The sequence below is a fragment of the Lathamus discolor genome, chromosome 11 (assembly GCF_037157495.1).
Source record: "Lathamus discolor isolate bLatDis1 chromosome 11, bLatDis1.hap1, whole genome shotgun sequence".
In the NCBI taxonomy this organism is placed as follows: Eukaryota; Metazoa; Chordata; class Aves; order Psittaciformes; family Psittacidae; genus Lathamus; species Lathamus discolor.
This window is the reverse complement of record NC_088894.1, coordinates 1,956,401-1,976,133: the sequence shown is the minus strand read 5'-3', so window position 1 is coordinate 1,976,133 and position 19,733 is coordinate 1,956,401. Positions and strand designations below refer to the sequence as shown.

Below are 19,733 nucleotides of genomic sequence, written 5' to 3'. Positions count from 1 at the left end.
AGCTGCCCTTCCTCCTTTTTTTATCCCCCAAAAGATCACAAACATCCTGAAAAAAAAAAAACTGAAAAAATTGGAAAAACTTGTGGAAAATGTGAAGAAAACATTTGGAATACGGAGCTGCTTGGTTTGCTCGGTGGCAGTGGGAGAATTGAAGCAGCTGGTTGGGTGGCACGGACAAATGGGCATGAACACCCTGTCTGGGTGCTGCCAATGTGGATGATATTTGCCATACTGAAGCTGCAGGAATCAGCTTATTCCTTGAAAGCCTCAGATTTCAGCTTTATGAAATGGTTTTCTTTCTTTCAGCCCTTGTATCCGCAAATAAAAGCTTGGGAATACTGTTCACAAAGGGAATGAAAGTAATCTCCGATTGATGCACCTGAGGGATCCTAAAGTGAGGATGGGCAGAAGCTGCCACATCCCGTCTGCTGCATTCCCCCTTTCCCTTTCTGCTGCCTTCCCTGTGAATTGCCCTTGTGCAGTGATGGAAAAAGGTGCCATTCCTTATGGGTGTCCAGGGAGTAAAACCCAGTCTGTGTCTGAGCAGTGGGTCTCTGGCACAGTCATGCCCTGCCTGCCCAAGGTGTGCAAGAGTGGGGATGTCCTGGGATACCACAGGGATATCCTGGGACAGTTCGGCTCAAGGTGGGAGGAGAAGAGAACTCAAGGGGCTCACCGTTGCATCCTCTTCACAGCCACAACACCCTCACAAACACAGCAAGCCCTAGAGCCAGCACTGATCTGAAGATGCTCAAGCAGCAGTGATGTACGTGGTACCCACTTGTGCACCAACAGGAGAGTGACAGAGGTGAGGAGCATCTTCACAGCAACTGCCATCAGCTACACCCAGCCCTGGACCATCAGACACAGTGGGCAAGTCTGCTGCTGTGTTAACTACAGCTAATTCATTACAGCCCTTGGGCCAGAAAGGAGCAAGGATGCTAAACAGGGAGAGAAGGCTCAGGGCTGCCCATAACACCATTTATTTATTCCAAGGCTCTTTCTATTTAGGAAATTTCTCTACCCTTGTAATTCAATTAAAGCACAGGAGGATTTCAAGGCTCTACCTCAGAAATTGCTGTTCGCATCACTGCTGGGTTTTAAAAAGCCTTTAGAGCTTTGCACAGGGCAGCTGCTCTGTGCTTGGCTCATTTAGGGAAGATGCTGCTGCTGCTCTGCCCCCACGGATCTCTTCCCTGCCTGTCTGTTCCTTCAGCCTCCTGCTGCATCACCAGATAACAATCTATGTTGTATAGGGTCAGCAAAACCATGCCCTGTTTAACATATAGGAAGGTCAAATGCACAGGAAAAGCCAAGAACAGCAGACCTGCTGGGACATCATGGTCACAACCTGCAGACTGATCCCAACCTGCCATTTGGTCAGAGCCAGGTCCAAGCTGCAGCATTTGGGTCAGACTCTAAACATTAACCACTAATTTGGAGATCATTGTGGATGCAGAGCGATACCCCATCTAACAGAACAGACCTGGGTCTGTGTTTCCACCCACCCAGTGCCATAACTACATAGACATGAGCAAGGTCAGGATCTTTCTCCAATGTGAGATGCACCATGACAGCCCCCATCCATGAATCCTGAAAGCACGCATTTTGTCTCCCACCAGCCTGGCTGTGCTGGGTACGTATTTGATAGGTCTTGGGGGCAGAACTTACGTGAGCAGCTCTTTCTTGATGTCCTTGGAGAGGAATTTAAGCTTGAAGTTGGTTAAAGTCACCTCCCCTGGGTATTTTCGTTCTTCAAAGTTTTCCTCCGACACTTCTTGCTCATCTGCTTCCGAGGAGGCAAAAGAGTGGGCAGCAGGCTCTGACTGCAAGAAAAACAGACAGGAAAAGTGGTTGTCGTGGTGGTCATTGCTGCTGAGCAATGGGAAAAGGTGGGATCCCAGGTTCCTCCCAGTTGAGAGTTAGCGCAGCATTACTGACACCCTCTGTGGTACCCACACCAGAGATCCAATCATTTCTAATCTCTAATTTCATCGTTTTAGAGGAGAAATGTGGAAACCATGTCTGTACAGGGATTTACACCTGGTTTTTCACAAGGTTTTGGAGGGATGAAGATGGGCGCAATCCCCCCACGCTCATCCTCAGCAGCACCTAGCTCAAAGGACAAATTAGGGGTTCTGGGGGAAAATAGGACAACCACACAAGCAACCATGGCATTCAATCCCGCAAGAGGCATTATTCAAGCATCAAAAGTCACCTCTCACCTCTTCCGGCTCCTCTTCCCGCTGACGGTTTGGTTTGGTGTAGTCAATGGGCCCATCCCATTCATCCTGGCGGGAGGTCTGGCTGGACTGGGGGGAGGTCATGGTGCTGCTCGTGGCACTGGTGCTGTTTTGGCGCTGGGACACGTCTGGGGACTTCATGCTGGGACTACTGCTGCAGCTGCTGCTGCTGGGAAAGGTGCTCTCCCGCTTGCGGTGCTTGTTCATGCTCAAATCCAGAGTCCCGTTTTCATCCACCTCAATGTCCATGGACTGAAAGGTTGGAAACATGCCCAGCGTTAGCAGCTGCCAGCAATTCCCAGTGCGCATCTTGCCCCCGTTTGTCTTTTGCAGTGCAGGGGGCAGGTTATTCATGTCCCATCCTCTCCACAGTCAGTTAGAAGGAACTGAATGGAAAGGGATGCTCTTTCATAAACAGTTCAGAAACGTGCCCTGTACTACCATCAATGTGGTATTTTGGCTCAGTTGTTGAACGCAGGCATCTAGTGCCATTTAAGATGCCCCATGGTATCTGAGACGTCTGCCCAAGGCTGAGAATGCAACACAGGACTTGTGGAAAACCTGCATTCCTCTGAAAAATAGCTGGAGATCAGCCTGGACACAACTGGGGGATCTCAAATGGCATCAGACACAGAGCAGTGAGCAACTGAAACCAGCTCAGACTCTGGCTGGGAATGATGCTTATCTCAGGTGGGTAATTTGAACCGTGATACATCTCCATAACACACTAAGAGCCAAGATTACCTCCTCCAAAGCGCATCACCCCAAGCAGGGAGCTAAAGGGTGGCGTGATGAGCATCTGCATCCCCTCTATATTTAAACAGCACAATGAAAGGAAGGGTTAAAAAAGGGTATTTCTCCCATCCCAAACTTCACGCTTTAACCCACTCTATGGCAGCTGGAGCCGCTGTCACGCTCAGCTCACCTTGCCAGGGGCCTCTTGCTGCTTGGTGCTGAGATTCTCTGGCATCTCCCAGCAGCGGGTGGAGAGGTTGAGGATGGCCGTGGCAGCCATGTGCGCAGCCTCAGCATCCTGCGAGTAGTCGAAGCCTGTGGAGGAAGATGAAGTGCTCTTCACGTAACTGCTGGAGGGGCTGTGGCTGGGGGAAGAGGCCTTTGGAAAAGGTTTGGCTGGAATGAAAGCAGAAGGAACAACACAAGGTTAATGTATAACCAGCACAGAGAGCGGTGAGAGCTTAAGTCAGTCTGACACAGCCCCTGTATGAGCAGATCCAGGGCAGCCTGTGGTTATTACCGATCCACGGGCTCTTCTGTTGCTTTTGGAATGATGTGAAAACCTAATTCATTAACGACTCTGCCACCAAGTCCCCAAAACATGAGTGCTTGCCTTCATCAAAGCTGCTCCTCAGTGCAAGTGGTTAAAGGAGAAAGCTTAGAGAAGCTTCCCAGCTCTTTCTTCATTGTTCTCTCTATGTTCATAACTTATCTGCGGAGCTGACGTACAGGGAGATTTCTTGTAGCGGCGTTCGAAAACTTACCATTTACAAAATTCCATTAATGGCAAAACCGTGGCCATGAAATACGAGCTTCCAATGATGACACCACTGAAATACGGGCTTTCTGACAGCTGACATGTCATGAGAGTACGCCTGAATAACAGGATTTATTACCCAGCCGCGACGCTGCTCTGCTGCCGTATAACACAGCGCAAGACAGGGCAATCCTGGATGCAATTTCTCTTTACGCCCTATGAAATGAAAGCGAGCGTTTCCCAGGGTCAACCCACCATAAAAGTTGCCCTAATCCTGAACCTGGTCCTGTCTGAGAGGGCCCTGACCCATGCAAAGTCTGTGGTTTCAGAGGGTGCAAACAGGGGATCATCGGATTTTGATCACTCACAGGATTGTATTTTGAATTCATCAGCAAAATCTTCAAATTCTTAATTTTGGGGGGAAAAAATTCCCCCTTCCAGTTGGAATCTCACCCAGCAAAGACTCATAAGCTTTGGCTTGATGGCAGCAAAAGCAGCAAGACAATCCTGGTTGATATGGCTACAGAGCAAAGCGATTTCATTATTCCCATTACAAACTAGTCATATAAGGCACTATAAAATGCTAATCTTCCCAAGGCCTGCTTTCTCCCTCCTTGTGTGCGTATATAATGCATATTGACATTAATGGGAGTTATGCACACACATGCGGGGCAATATAAATCCCTCTGGATGAAGATCTCTTTCAAATAAGTTCTCAGTGAAAGGAACAGATTTCCCTGCTATGATTGGCAATCATATTCATCTTGTCGCTTTGATTAACTCATTGGAGCTTTGCCCGCATGGTTATTCTTGTGCATGGCTCCTTGGTTTCGAGTCCGGTTTAATCCATGTCTTTGCAGCGGGATGCGGGTATTTGCCAGCCCAACCTGACAATATCCCGGATCGTGAGATGCCAATTTCAATTTCACACCGGAGGCTCAGCGATGCTTTTCCATTTCATAAGTATTTCTATCACTAATAGACTCGCAATCAGCAAATTAGTAAAATAAGTGAGGAGAAAAAATAGAAAGGATTATCCTAGTGGGTCTGCTGGAATTATTTTTGTCAGTACAATTACACTGAAAATTCTTTGCTAATATTGCAAATAACACAATCTATTCAGCGAGAGAATCGCTTGTGCTGGGAAACAAATTACTTTTCCATCAGCCCTAACCCAGGATGACAGTGGCAGTTGTGCTCTCTGGCCTCCATCCAATTTCATTGTCTGATCCCGTACAGATTTAGTACTGCAATAAAGGGTGCTTCCATTGTAGTGCAACAACCGGGATGCTTTCAAGTACGAGCACTTTTTAGAGAGCAGCTGCATCAGGATTAAGCAGGATTGTGGAAGTGGGATTAGCCAGACACAGAAGACCCTCTTGAGGCTGCTGACTTCTGCAAACTGGGCTCCTAAATCTAATTCGTTTCCTCTCAAAAAGATGTCTTCAGGTGCACATTTGGTGTCAAAGGGAAAGTGGATTTTAGCATCATCTATCTCTCCGCGCAGCATCCCTCCTGCTCCTGGCAGCCCAGCCCCTGGGGGTTTATTTAACCATTTCATTATTACCCACTCTTTCCTTGCACAGTGCTGTAACCAGTGCAAGGTCCTTGGTACAGAGCAGAAGTGGGTGGCTACGGTAGGAAAGAGCTAGGAGATAGGAGGTGGATGATCGATAGATAGCAGAGCTGGAGAGCGGAGCACAGCAGAGAAGACAAATGTGTGGAGCGGGTCATATATAAGATGGAAGAGAAGAAAACTGTAATCCATTTAGCTAGATGAGGAAAGACAGATCAATAGATATGAACTGCAAAGCAACAGGGATAGACTGAGGACAACTGTGTAACTTATCCCACCTAGACACATCACTCACGTTAATATTCCCAACCATTTCTCCTCCTGTTCTGCAACAGCAGGAGGGATCCAGCAGCCCAGCCCCAAGACTCTCCCATCACCCCAAACCCAGCCTCCCAAGAGCTTTGCAGTACACTGAGAAAGGCAGAATATGCAAAACCCAGCCCATCCCTGCTCCCGACTTACATTTAAAGGCTTTAGGTGAGGTTTCGCTAGTCTGAATCTTTGGGGCAAGCATGCGTTTGCCAAAAACCTGAGCATCAAAACTTGCATAATCGAAGGTGACCTTGGAGTACTTCTCCAGCTCCTTGGCCAAGTTGGCCCGGGGGGTTGCTGGGACCATGTTGGGCCGGTAGCTTCCGTACTGAGGGATCTCCAGTTGCTTCACAAAACACATAGGCCTGAGGATGAAACAATGAGCAACAGTGATTTCTCTTTTCCTTGAGGAGATGGCTGTTGGGAGGGGACCAGTCTCAATGGGCTGCACATTGCCCCTGAGGAGTTACTGGGGAAGAGGGAGCAGTGACATCCTTCTTGCTCTATTGCGCATCTAGCTTGGGTCTCTTGGATTCCTTCCTTTCTTTTTCTATATTTTTCCTTTTTCTCTCTGTTTTTCTCTTTTTAAGCAAAACTCTGAGGTGTCAGTCTCATCCAAACCAATACCCTTGAAGGCTGCTATAGTGTGGCAGCATTTTCCAAGAGCAGAAGACACCTGAGCATCACTCATTTAGGGCACCGATGACACAGGAGAGCACATGAAGGCTTGAGGACCCCAGTTTAGCTCTGCTCCCTGCTGCAGGTTCATTGCAAAGGCACCAGGGTCTCTTCCCTGCCTGCAGAGTCCTTCTTAAAGACCTGTTTCTGCTGAGCTGCCTATCATGAATCAATTTGTCTTGCATATAAATTGTATATAAATGGCCTATTGTTATTCTCCTTCCCGTGACCTCTCTCCACCAGCGAGTCCTCGGAGCAGGAGCTCCTCGGAGCATGGACCATCCTCGTGATGGCTCCGCTGCAAATAAATAAATAACGGCCCTAAATGGCCTTTCCAAAGCAGCGAGAGCTGGAGCACCAGGGTGCTCAGCAGTCCCGGGGAGCAAAGAAAGAAGTTAATCAGACCTTGAAGCCTTTGTGGGAGTGCTGCTCATTGCTTGTACTGCGGGTTTTATCCTGCTCTCGTTGCAAAATAACTAACCATATTACACTCCATCTGTAGGCTCATGAATCACATCAGCTACGGAAGCCAGCAGCTACCAGGGATATCCTTAATGTGAGACAGCCCTTTCTCTCAGGAAGATAGAGATGGGTGGAATGACAGAATAAATGTGACTGGTTTGGAAATGAGTGGCAGGTTCCTCTCCTCTGAACCGTGCCGGCTAAGGGAGAAAAGCGAGTGGACTCATGTGAAACTGCCATCGAGTGATTTATACGGAGCCTAAATCTCCTCCTCCCGCTCCCTGAGCCCACCCTACTTATAATGCTAATATAATAGCCATCATTCTCTGGCAGTTTGCATTGCAGAGCAATCGGCACAAATGCCTTCTGCTGCACTGGTGAAACCCTTTGGCCTGTAGCCTCAGCATTAATTGATGCTACAGAAGCAATTCATTGTCCTCAATGCCCTCCCTGGGATCATCAATTAAATATCTCCCCACCTTGGCGAGACCTATGATGATAATAACAGGACTCAGCAGTATCCAGATACAGCCGGAGGGAGCCGTGAGGGATGCTCCTGTGAGAGTGGCAGCACAGGGAGGGCTGGGGCAGCGTTACCTGCTGTGGTCCCACTTACCTGAGTATCCGGTCGGAGTTGGAGCTGGTCTTTGAAGGATCACCAGACTGGGTTTGTTGCTTTTCATGTGATTTGGCTAATTTCTCAGCAGCAGCAATGGGGCACCCAGATAAACTGCGGGAGGGTTTTTAAAGGAAGAAGAACAGAGAGAACGAAGCCAAGCATGAGGGATGAGCATGGAAATCTTCATCTCAGGCACCCACTGAGCCCATGAGAAAAGTGTTTGCATTTAAAGGTTTTTATTATTATTTAAAAAATCATTAATAACTATTATAATTATCATGTTTGTTATTAATATGTATAATAATTATATTTATTATTACTGCTTTTAGTCTTGGCCAGCAGCAAAGCAGCCAAACACCTCCAGGATGAGCCCTGGAGCATCCCCAGGGCACAGAGGTAGGTTAAGGCAGCAACTCCCCTGAGCTGAGCACAGAAGGAGATGGAGCCGGTTTCTTTGAGTGGTTTTAGCAGTTAAATGGCATTTTTGCAGTTGTATTTATGTGGATCCTTTGCAGGGAACCTTCTGAGGGGCACTTGCAGGGAAGCATTTACACTTCTGATGTGCAGGGCTGACAGCACATCGGTGCCTGGGGGAGGTTGGGGGCTGTAATGGCTTTTACTCACATACACCCTAAATGCGAGCCAGGTTCTGTCTCTTTGGGACAGCTTGGCTCTTACAGCAATTGCTTAGGGAAGGTAAAAACCCCTCCTAAGCAGAGCCCAGATGCTCCCAGTCAACCCTAACCCGTCACAGGCGCCTTTATCACCAGAGCAGCCAGCACTGAGAGAACCCAAACCCAGCCCCGTGTGAAATTCAGAGCTCTCGCCCCAGTGGATCTCACCCCAAAGCTCGCTCCGTAACCCCCTAACACCAGTGGATCACCTCGGTCTCACTGTGATCACTTCTGCCTGCACCAAACCCAGCTTCTCAGTTAACCAAGCAGATTTCCTCGATTCTCCTCCAGCAGCTACAGCGAAGCATCCTCCAGCTTCCTCCACGGCTGAACGAGTCATGCCACAGACTCACCTTGCGCCTGCAAACGCATCAGCACTCACGGAGCTGTCACTCTCTGCCAGTTAAGCTCAAGTGCAGCGAATGGTAAATCATAAATTCATGAGTGCATCCCTGCAGCAGAAGCTGCTCTGGCTTTTTGAAAGGTTTCTAGCTTTTAAGTGCACCATCGCCTCTTCTTACAGCCTTTCTGTTTGTAGAAGTGCTCAAACGTAGCTGAAGCCAGAGCATGGGGCGTAATTATAAGGTCCCAAAGCACAACCCTGTCCCTTCCGGACCACATCTGGGCTGAAGTCCTACAGCAAAAGGACCTAAGTTCCAAGGTCGATAATCATTTCAGCCTAAATAGCATGGATAATCCCAGAAATCCTGTACAGTGCCACATCACTAAACACAAACATCACCCTGCAATCAGCGTCACAGGGCACCCTGTGCCAAACACCTCTTTCATGAACCCCCACCTCCATAATCCCACCTGGAAGCATTGCCATGCCCTATTGCTCAGCCAGAAATCACTGCCCCATCATACTTTCCCATGTTATTCTTTGTCTTGGGATCATCCCTGCTTTCCTAGTCTTAGTTGCCCCATCTCTCAATACAAGAGTGAAGCCAGGGCTTTGGGGGTGGTTGCTCTGCTGCCATCCTTGCCCTGGCCATTAGGGAGAAGAAGTCAAAGCTGGTACCTCCTGTGCGTGTTGCGGTTGCTGTTGACGTGACCCTGTCCTGTGCAGCCTGGCGTGGGGCATTTCAACACGTTCTCGTGCATCGCCAAGACTTGGGAGGGAGAAAGGGAAGGGGAGAGGGGAAGGGAAGCAAAAACAACTTGATAAAAATCAGAGGGAAGAGAAAAAGACAAAATCATCAAGTCTTGGACTTCCTAGAATCCAGGGAATGTGAAATGCTGTGATTAGAATTTGTCTGTGCAAAGAATGAGGGATTTACAAAGCAGCAGCACTCAGGTCAGCACTAGATTAGCATCTCCGCACACAGCTTGGCCTCCTTTGCCTATTGGAATCTGGTTCCTCCCATCCCACCACCACCCTTTTGGAGCCAGGTCTCCCAGTTTCAGGTAGTTTTGAGTGGTTGGAAATTGTCTCTCTGCTTTCTGCTTAGGACTTGTCCTTTTTTTTCTGATTTCTCTATTTTTCTGGTTTAATTTTAATCCTCGGGATTATTGCTTCCTGCAGCACTGACCTTAAAAGCACAGAAAACGCTTTGATTTGCAAGCTTTTCTAAAGCACGGAGCTTGTGTTAGGGGTTTATTAATACCCTTTTCTTGCATTCAAGCTGTACTTCCTCCTCGTTTCCTGCAGTTGGGTGTTTATGGCAGGTCTGCAACCTTTGAAATTACTGATAAGGAAAGGCTCCTTTTTTTGCTGTCTATTATGGCATTATCATAAACATACAACATTGATTTTTATGTACATGCGCAGGGAAAGCTATTTCAGATGCTGGTAGAGAGGTAAAAATAAAATCTCCATGCATCTGTATATATAAAAAGCTGTTATGATGATGATAAATGTTTTCTGTGGAAGAGATGAATCTTGGTATAGCACCTTGGGAGTATTACAGTGACGAGAGCATAAGAGGAGACCGGGCTCTCCTGCACAGCCTGAACAGCTCCTCTCCTTTGCCATACAGCAGCACCTTCAGCACAGTTGGACAGCAAGAAAGAACAGTTTCCCCTTTTCCCAGTGTGATATCCCAAACAGGGGAAAATAAGTGACATTCAGTGTAAGGATGGGAACGGCTTAACACACCTCCGGAGGTGGGTAGGCGTTTTTAAAGCACCTCTTGGATATGCAGAGAAGGGATCTCATTCTCCACAGGATGGTGCTAAAAATCTTTAAGAAGGGTAAGGCTTCTTAGTGAACTCCACAGCCACCAACCATGGATAGAAACATCCCGGAACAGCTTGGAAAGGCACCATCCCATGCCAGGAAATATTATACCCCAAGGATTAGCATCATGCTTGCTCTAGGGCTTCAGTCATAAAAGTCACATCATTTGGGACTATTTGCAGAGTCCTTTGGCCTCAAGACAGCCCTGCCCATCAGGTGTGAAATTCCCCTTAGGAAATAAGGCTTCAGACTAAATTAAGCACCGGGTATCCCACCATGTACTCACTCTCCGGAGGGATCCTGTCTTTGTGCGGACAACCAGAGAGGCTGCGGTGGTGAGGGTAGAGTCCCGTGACGTGGCCGGTCCCATCACAGCCAGGAGTTGGACATTTGATTTCTCTCTTCTCGGGTCTTGAAGGATCTAAGGATTGTGGGGAAAAGGCAGTGGGAAGCAGGTGAGGGATTTGGAGAGGGAGAAGTCAGAAGGAGAGGAAAACTGCTGAGGATGCTTCCCACCCACTTTTCCTGAAACAGGGAGAAACCCTTTGGGTTTGGAGGGTTTCTTCCTGAAGGTGGATTTACAAGACTGGAAACTCCAGAAATTAATATCAGCAAAGCAATTTGAGTAATGAACCAGGCTTGGAGCATGGAGCTGCTCACAGTGATGGAGCAGGCAGCCCAGCTCTGCACCCGGGGGACTCAACAGCCCATGCCAAGTCCCCTGTGCTGTTGTGGCCATTCTCCTGCTACTGCTTTAAGACCCACTTGGATTTTAAACCAGCCCTACTGCTCGGGCTGAGATTTAAGGCCAACAACCAGTTTAGCCAGGCAATTCCCTTGCTGAGATGCAGATGACACCTTCATGTTGTGCATTCAGTGTTGACCTCTAGGATATCCCCATCCCTCTGGGCATTGAGGATTTGTGGCTGAATTCCCTCTGTGAGCCCCCCAAGCAGCCTATTTCTGACGGGGTGCTGAGCAGACAAGTTCAGCTCTTCCACTGGGCATGGGCAGGAAGGAGGCACGTGTCCCCATACCTTTGCCGTAGTAGCTCTTTCGGATGCTGTCCAGGGGTTTGCTCTGCTTCTCATCCACCGGGAAGTGCTTCACGTGCTCCCCCGGCAGCCGGCCGGGCTCCCGCACAATTTTCACCTGCTCGGCTTTCAGCGCAATGGCTTGTTCCAGCAGCCCCAGGTTGCCCCTGGTCATCATGTCGTACATCTCCGACTCGTCAGTCACCGCTGACTTCTGGGATCGGGCATCATCGTCTTTGTCATCATCCGACCGGACCTCCACGATGACCGAGTACTCGGGCTTCGGGCTGAACTGCCCTTCACAGTGGCTTTTCTGGGTGTCCTGAGAAGTGTGAGGAGCTTCTTCACAGATCACTTCCGGAGCCATCTCCTCCTCCTCTTCATCCTCCTCTTCTTCTTCCTCTTCCTCCTCCTCATCTTCATCCTCTTCTTCCTCCTCTTCATCTTCGTCCTCCTCCTCCTCATCCTCTTCTTCTGCTTCAGCCTTCTGCAGTTTGCAGGACTCCTCGCAGTTTGCATCGTCCCGGTGCTCCGGACACAACTCGCTGCTGCGTTCGCTGGTGACCTCGATGACTTCCTCCGCATCCTCCGTCTGGATGATGATCTCCTTGTCGCACTCTTCCTCCACTAACTCCTCCTCCTCTCCCGCATCCTCATGCACCAGATGCACAACGCTGGATGGGGGCTTGGAGCCCTGCAGCTCAGCCTCAGGCAGCTGCCCTTCGATGGCGAGGGTTTCCTCTGCTATTTGGCCTAGGTTTAGGAGAGAGTTGGCGATTATTTCTTGATAGCTGCTATAGTTGGCCTTGCTGGGCCCAGACGTACTTGTTGCTGTGTTCTGTCCGTAGTGGGTTGATTTTGCTGGGCTTCTCTCTGGGAGGGGGGGAAGGAAAGGAAAGGAAAGGAAAGGAAAGGAAAGGAAAGGAAAGGAAAGGAAAGGAAAGGAAAGGAAAGGAAAGGAAAGGAAAGGAAAGGAAAGGAAAGGAAAGGAAAGGAAAGGAAAGGAAAGGAAAGGAAAGGAAAGGAAAGGAAAGGAAAGGAAAGGAAAGGAAAGGAAAGGAAAGGAAAGGAAAGGAAAGGAAAGGAAAGGAAAGGAAAGGAGAAAAAGGCAGGAAAAGGAAAAAAGGCAGGAAAAGGGAGAAAAAGGAAAGGAAAAAATAGAAAAAGGAAAAAAGGAGGAAGAGAAGGAAAAATGAGGAAATGAAAAAAGGGAAATTAAAGAAAAAATGAGCAAAAGAAAAGAAGGGAAAAAAAGGAAAATTAAAAAGGAGGAAAAGAAATTAATTTTATAAGCTCATGAACATCTCTTTGTCTCACTCCAGCTTAATTGAAGTCACAGCCTGGCTGTTATGCCCCTGGAGCAGCCCAATTTATTGCATTAGGGAATGGCAGGTACGAAAGGGATTTCCATGTGGAAGCTTTTGTGGAGCTCAGACGCATGCAGTTTCCCAACCTCCCCGCTGTTGGCAGGCATCTGGCTCCCAGTGCTTCCCAAACCAGAGGCTCCAAACTGGGACCCCAGCTGGATGCCCAGCTCATTTGCCTATCACTCCTCCTCTGGGATAGCAACTGGATCCGTTGGGATTGCACACTCAGCCGAGCCCCTTGAGGCACTGATGCAGGACCCCGGCTGCCTTCCCCGCTGCATCCGAGCAATGCAACGAGCCCCTCTGTGCTTTCCATAGGTCCTTCCCCAGGGAGCATCCCTGACAGAAAAGCTCTCATTTGAAGACACTAGGGACAATCTGTGCATATCATATCCCCTCAGTTAACAAGAGCTTTGCCGTTGTGCTTCTACCAAACATAAGTGAAAGACCCATCATGTACGTAATACAGAGGAGCTATAACTCCTGGTTATTAACACTCCCTGCCCCTTATTCATCTGCAGAGCACAGCCCTGCGATCAGCAATGATAAAACACCTTCTGAGGGCTCGGGGCTGTGGGTCTCCTCCTGCTCCACCACCTCTGCCTCATCCTCCTCCAGCGTCCCCTCCGACTCATCGGAGCCAGATTCCTCCTTCGCCTCGGCCTCCTCGCTGCCGTCGCTGTCGACGTTGTAGCCCTCATCCAAGGCCAGCTTGAGCGGATGGGATTTCCTCTTGGACACCAGATGTTCGGCCTCCGCATCCTGAAGTTTCCTCTTCTTTGCTAGAGGGCAGCTTTGTAAACTGCAGATGGGATCAAGGAGCAGAGTGGAAGCATGTCCGAGTGAGAAGGGCATGGCTATGGCATCAGAACCAGTTAGGCAAAGGCAAGTGGGACAAATACACACTAAAAATACCAGGTCGTTCAGCAGCCCAGGTTTTTAGCTGGTTTAACCCTTCATGACCAGGAGATCTGCTCTCAGACCTTGACTTTGTGCAACTGTGTCAACCTTTTCCAGCACAAGGATGCTGGGCTCATTCCAACAGTCTGGCCCCTGAGTGGTTGCCCTGGGAGCAGCAGGACCAGCAGCTCCCAGCACCGCTATGAAACCAGGCTGGGTTTCTGGGTCATGTCTACCAACTGCTCTGATTTCACCATTATAGGGTGATGACAACCCTCAGTTAAGGCTAGCACGACCAAGGCAGACAACATGCTCTCATTTCCCCTCCCCGTTCACAGAGGTGCCAAGCAGACCAAAATCTCTGCCTGCCAATAGCACCCATCAATCCCAGGCACCTGACCCAGGTACTTCTGCCATGGTTTGGGGTCTGTGGGAAGGCTCCTGCCAGCCTGCAGAAGCAGATCCCCCGGGATCTCTCACAAACTGATGGCGAGGCTGAAACAGGTAGGGTAGATTTGGGGCAGGTGAATGGGGTTGCTTCTGTGAACCAGCCTCTCCCCACTGAATGCCTGTCTATTGGTTTCTTGCTTGCATTTTGCCATCCCCATTACCTCCAACCCGTGCTCACCTTCTGTGCCTTGCATACTTCCCACGGATGTGTCCTGAGCCGTTACAGCCTGGGGTTGGACAGCTTGAGAGGGAAACAAGGAGCCATCAGGAGCAGCAATAGGACTTGGAGAATTCATTTTTAATTAGAAGTATATAGACTATGGTCAGTGAAACAGATCCTGTGCCCAAGGAGCAAAATAACCACGAAAGCAAAGATAATTCCCCTCAAACGGTTCAGCTTGGCCCTTTGAATTCCAAGCGAGGAGGGCAGGAGAGCAGCCTTGCTGTTTGCGAAAAATTAATGAAATTACTCACCCCATTTAATTAAATGAACGGTTCATTATGGTTTTATGAGTATGTTTAATTAAAGATTTGCATGTGTAAGAGCAAGCTTTTAAAAAGCAGACAACCACTGCACTCTGCCTCCCGGTTCTACTCTTCAGCTTCCTTCCTCTCCGGTGCGGGAGGAAAACGTGGGCTTTTCACCTATTTGATGGCTTGTCAGGGAACTGGGGGTCCTTGCAGCAAGAAATGGGTGGCTTTGTGGGAAGAGCAGGTTGCGAATGGAGCGAGATTTTAAGCAGGGCACATGGAGTAGAGCTCACCAGGACAAAAACCCTTAGGAGCATCTCAGAGCCTCCCTTTTAGGGGAAGGGATGGGGTTTAGATGACCAGGTCTCCCAAATCCCCACATTTGTTCCTGCTGCTCTGCAGGAGAGGGTGAGCTAAAGACTTCCAGGGGCTCAAAGCCGCTGCTGCCTTTGCCATACCCCACTCGCTGCATCCCTCAGCACATCCCTGGCAGGGGTAATTAGTCCCAGCTCCAGGAGCTATAAGAGCTCCAGCTAAGAAGCATTAAAGCAAACATTTTCTGGCAAAACCAGATTATGGCATTGATTATAGGATGCCCAAGTGATTTGCCTGATGTCTGAGGGATTCTGGAGTCGTGTACGATTAATAACCTCATTTAGCATCGTATCACCCTCAGCCCGGGAAGTTGTAAGCGCTAATGAAATCTTTTGATGACAGCGCAAAGGGAGAAGACATCGGCAGCCCAGAGGGGGGTCTGACCAGCCTGTTATTCCTGGAGTAAAAGACACAGGACAACATTAAATAGGACCAAGTGCCAAGTCAGGCTTTAGGGACGCAGAATTCCTGCTCTCAGCAGAGAGCTCAGCCCTTGCAGAAAGCGATGGATAAGGAGGATGTGAGTGCACTAATGGATGCAGCAGCTCTGGGTGCACCAGTGGGTTATTAATGACTCAACTCCCCAGAACACTGCAGAAATCAAGTCACTGCGTTCAAAGAAGAGAATTCAACCCCAAACTGTGATGAGAAAGGGCTGCTGAGCTGTCAGGAGAGGAGGAGTCTGACCTTCAAGGAGACCACATTGCTTTAGCTTAGCAAAGCAGCCTTGTCTAGTGGAAGGTGTCCCTGCCTGTGGCTGGAACTAGATGAGCTTTAAGGTCCTTTTCAACACAAACCATTCTATGATTCTAATGCTAAGAGGGCAAATGATGGCAGCCCATCCCTTATGGGGACACAGCATTCTATAAGTGGGTGAGAGCTGCATCTCCTGGACAAGATGAAGCCCCTGCTTTGCTCAGAATCCAACTCAAGATGCTGGCATCCTCCAACACCGTCACTTTGGGGATGGCTCCCAGCTCATCCCACTGAAGTGCACAATTGGAAGAGGGAGCTCCCCCCTTCACTGCTCCCTCTGCTGATGATCTATTTAGTTCTAATTGCCCTCAGTCATGACTGAAGCTGCTCTGTCCTGAGCAGCCCCAGACACCCTCTGAAGTGACTGCACACCAAAAGACAGAGCGGCGTTTATGCTACCAGTGACTTGCCTGAAAAAGCCCTTATTCAATGTGAAACAAGAGCTGCTCTGATGAAGATCAGATATTTGATGTGGAGAAATGCAGCCCGCGGTGAAAAGTAAGTAGGAAAGAGCCAAGTGGGGTTCAGCATCGAGGTTTTCTGAAGCAGGTGGTGATTTGGGATGTCTGAGGCTTTGGAGTGTCAATTTAACCCCGTTCAAAGCACCAGCACAGAGGTGATGCTCTGCATGCACTGGGCTGGGCTTTCCTGCCCCTCTTCTCCTCTGGGGAGGTTTCATGTGTTTTGGCAGGAGTCCCAGCAGAGGAAAGGGGCTTTGAGGTCTATGAAATCCACTCTCCTTCCCCACCAGAGCTCCCACACCGACCTGCTCTCCCCCTCTCCTCAGCCTGACAAAAGGATCTCTTATTGTCATGCAGACGATGCCCTGCTTCCAATTAGTCGATTAATCGTCCAGTTATTCAGGCAATTAGGTGACAGCTGCAGAGATGGCTTTGTGGAGCACTCTGTCCTGCCCCTTATATATGTCACCTGCTCCAATTACCACCTCCACTCGAGTGCTCAGCAATAAAAGTTGGAGAAGTGGCTGTGTGCCGCCCGCTCCTCCCATCTCTCCGGAGTAATAGGGGAGAGGAGCAGCAGAAATGCTCTCAAATTGGGTTGGTTTAGGTCCAATTACTTTTGACACAACACGGCTTTCTAACGGAGGCTGCCAGGAGAGGCATCCCCTGCTATTAGTGCCTGTCCAGGTTAAAGACTCCTACCTCTTGCATAAGCCCTTGTGCAGGGTTTAATAGGAGCTTAGAGATGGGGGAGGCTGTTATTTCTAATGAGAAGCTCTGTAGAGCTGCAGAGACTTGCTCCTGCTCTTTTGGCTGCTGCTGTTGGCGTGCCAGTGCTGCTACATCTGTGACAACAGGACCTCCGTGATTCAAGAGGTGACATAGGGCCAAAGAAGGAGCATCTGGCATGAGAAGTGATGTGGCTCAATGTTGTTTGAGGGCAACTAGAGGATGTAAAATAATACATAGAAAAGAAGCTCTGGTTAGTAGGATGCTGTCCCTAATGATGCTGCAACCTAGTGTGGGCTTCTAGTGTTAGGTTTTGCTGGCGTTTAGGTCTAGGGTGACACAGAGAGTGGCTGGAGGGTTTTCAGTTCAATGTGACCCGTCCAGAGCTCATGTTTTCATCCTGTGGCTCCTCTGATGGTGCTGTCAAGTGGTGTTCTGAGAACTTGGACACAAGGAGGTGCCCACCAACATCAGCCCCCCAGCAAGACCTCCACCCCCTTAGTCCTATGGGTTCACTGCCCTCACCCAGGTTCCCAGCTAGGGGCTTCCCTTCCCACCACCAAGGAGGAGCTGGGTCCTTACCTCACCTCCTGGCCGATGAGCTCCGTGGGCACTGGGGCAGGACGCAGCAATGGAAACAAACACAAGGTCAAAACCACAACAGGGGTGCCCAGCATCCCTCCACCCCAAGACATCGCCCTTCGCTGGGGGATCCTCTCCTGCCTGCAGCTGGGTTTCTATCGCCTTCACAGGCATCCCATTTGGGAAAGAGAGGACAAATCTATCCTGCCATCATTTACTGCGTGCCAGCCTGTAGTTCACTACTGTTTCGCTGCAACAGCCTCATTTACCTCTGAAACATCAACAGGTACAGCCACGTTTTAATTGTCACCCTGGTCTGATGTGGGAGCCCCTGGCTATGCTCGGACACATGGTAGGGGTTGTGTTACCTGGCTTTTAAGCTAAATAACTATTTGTAGGGGGGTTAGGGATTATTCCCCACTTGTGAATAAGAGAACTTCTCACTGCTTGCAATAGCAACATGCAACATCACCGCATCACTGCTGAAACCTTACATCCAGCCGGGAATCTAAATAACCAGGAGGAAAAAAGCCCCAGAACACAAGCCCACATTTGCCCAGGCTGAAAACCATAACACGTTTGCTCAATTTGTTCGAGCTAATTGGGTTTCCTGGGATCCAGCTCCCGGTGGGATGACTCACAAGCCTCAACAAACTGAAGGCAGCAGCAAGTCCCAGGGCCGGTGCAATAAATCACCTTTTCACATCCAGAAACCCAGATTCAGGTGTGGGGAATGCAGGGCGCAAGAAAATAAATAGAGTCAGAGCACTCTCATTAGCGACCCGAGCCACATGCAACCAAGCAATGAAACCCACATACCCTAGCTCAATTCAGCACCATTGCCAGCATCTGGGTTTGGTTTTGTTTGTGAAAAGATGCAGATGCTGAGAAGAGCAAGGAGGAATTGCAGCCAACCCCATCCACTCCTCTCTTCCAGCTACTTTTCCAATTCATTGAATCCAGAGCCACAGAAAGGAACCAAACCGGAGAGGCTGGTCTGTAACCATCACACGTGCTATGGGACCACGTGAGGTACCACCCCATGCTCCGTATCAGAGCATCTCCCCTTCTCGCAGAGAAAGCACCCAAAGACCTGCACGTTTCTTACAGTTGGGGAATGAAGAGCAATCAAGCCTTGCTTTAACAAGCCGTTTGTCCTCACATCCCTGCCAGGGACAGCCTGTTTCCTCCTCCAGCATGCACTACTTCTGCCAGGCGCTCTCAGATGTGCAACTTCAAAGCCGCTGGCAGAGTGTGCATGATGAAAGCCCCAGGAGCTGATCTGAAGCTCCAGTGATTGTGATTCCCCCCGAAAGAACAGCATGCAAAGGGGCTTTTTTAACGTGGTTACTTCACCTGTGTGTAGGGGATGGGGGATTAAATACCAGGAGGACCTGTGAGAAGGTTTGTGGTTGGGAGTTTTCCAGGCTTATAGACGAATTTTGGTGGGGTTGGAAAGGGGGAAGTGAGAATAGCTTCAAATTAAGCCTGGATTTGGAAAATCAAAGCTTATTTGGAACAAGCGAAGCAGGGGGAGCTCAGGTCCCTACATCCCCGTGCTGCGGGATACCCAGCTGCTCACCTCTGATAGACTTGGATCGCGTGCGTGCTCTCTTATCATCATTTTCTAAACTCATCTGCAATAGAAAGAAAAGATAGCCGTTGAAAGACGACATGAAACTTATCATTAAAGGACGCTCTCACGTGTGGTTGTTGTTCTGTGTAAATACCTGGGCCACAGGGAAAGCTTTCCCATGTTTTTGAGGCAGGTTTCGTGCACTGATTTCATTGTTCAACCCACAGTGCCCACATTTAGCAACCTTAAATCAACTTTTACATCCCAGGACGCGAGCACTCTGCCTGTTGGGTACCACGAAAGGACAGCCACCCGGATGCGATGGAAAACAGCTGTGTCTGAGACATCGCCTCTTAAGGGCAGAACTGATTTCTTTGCATTTATAGCACACAAGTGCTGTCAGCACCCAGGTGAATAGCCAGCACATATACAGAAACCTCTGAACATGCAGCTGAGCTGATCTCATGCCCAGGAAGGGCAACTTTTCATGTAGTGCCCTAAAGAGCAACCTTTTCTCTCTGCTTTAAATCTGACACAAAGAAGGTTGCATCTAAATAATCCCTGCAACGTGGACATCAAACAGGAGGCTCTGCAGGGAATATGGGCATGAATAAGTAACATCAGGGACTTCAAAGTGCTTCATATTAATTAAACATCACAATATGCCACAAGGTAGCGTGAGGCTGAAGTGCAGCCACCTCTGGGGTGCAGTGGTGTCAGGGGAGCTTTGAAATCAGGCTGTGCCTGAGGTGGGAGCACCAAGAGCAGGGGACCTCCAGGGCAGGGCAAAAGCCAAA

At 49.2% G+C, this 19,733-nt stretch overlaps 1 protein-coding gene across 1 annotated transcript in view; it reads right to left on the bottom strand.

The window, feature by feature from the left end:
* MYT1 (myelin transcription factor 1) overlaps positions 1-19,733 on the bottom strand; it is a 60,305-nt gene that overhangs the window by 12,420 nt on the left and 28,152 nt on the right. Inside the window, exons 3-14 of the mRNA XM_065691311.1 lie at positions 18,943-18,997; positions 17,361-17,391; positions 14,165-14,227; positions 13,189-13,438; positions 11,273-12,140; positions 10,522-10,656; positions 9,078-9,168; positions 7,380-7,493; positions 5,774-5,988; positions 3,169-3,293; positions 2,226-2,495; positions 1,672-1,826 (exon numbers count right to left, since the gene is read on the bottom strand). Coding sequence (XP_065547383.1) covers positions 1,672-1,826; positions 2,226-2,495; positions 3,169-3,293; positions 5,774-5,988; positions 7,380-7,493; positions 9,078-9,168; positions 10,522-10,656; positions 11,273-12,140; positions 13,189-13,438; positions 14,165-14,227; positions 17,361-17,391; positions 18,943-18,997 — 2,372 coding nt within the window. The remainder of the gene's footprint in view (positions 1-1,671; positions 1,827-2,225; positions 2,496-3,168; positions 3,294-5,773; positions 5,989-7,379; positions 7,494-9,077; positions 9,169-10,521; positions 10,657-11,272; positions 12,141-13,188; positions 13,439-14,164; positions 14,228-17,360; positions 17,392-18,942; positions 18,998-19,733) is intronic.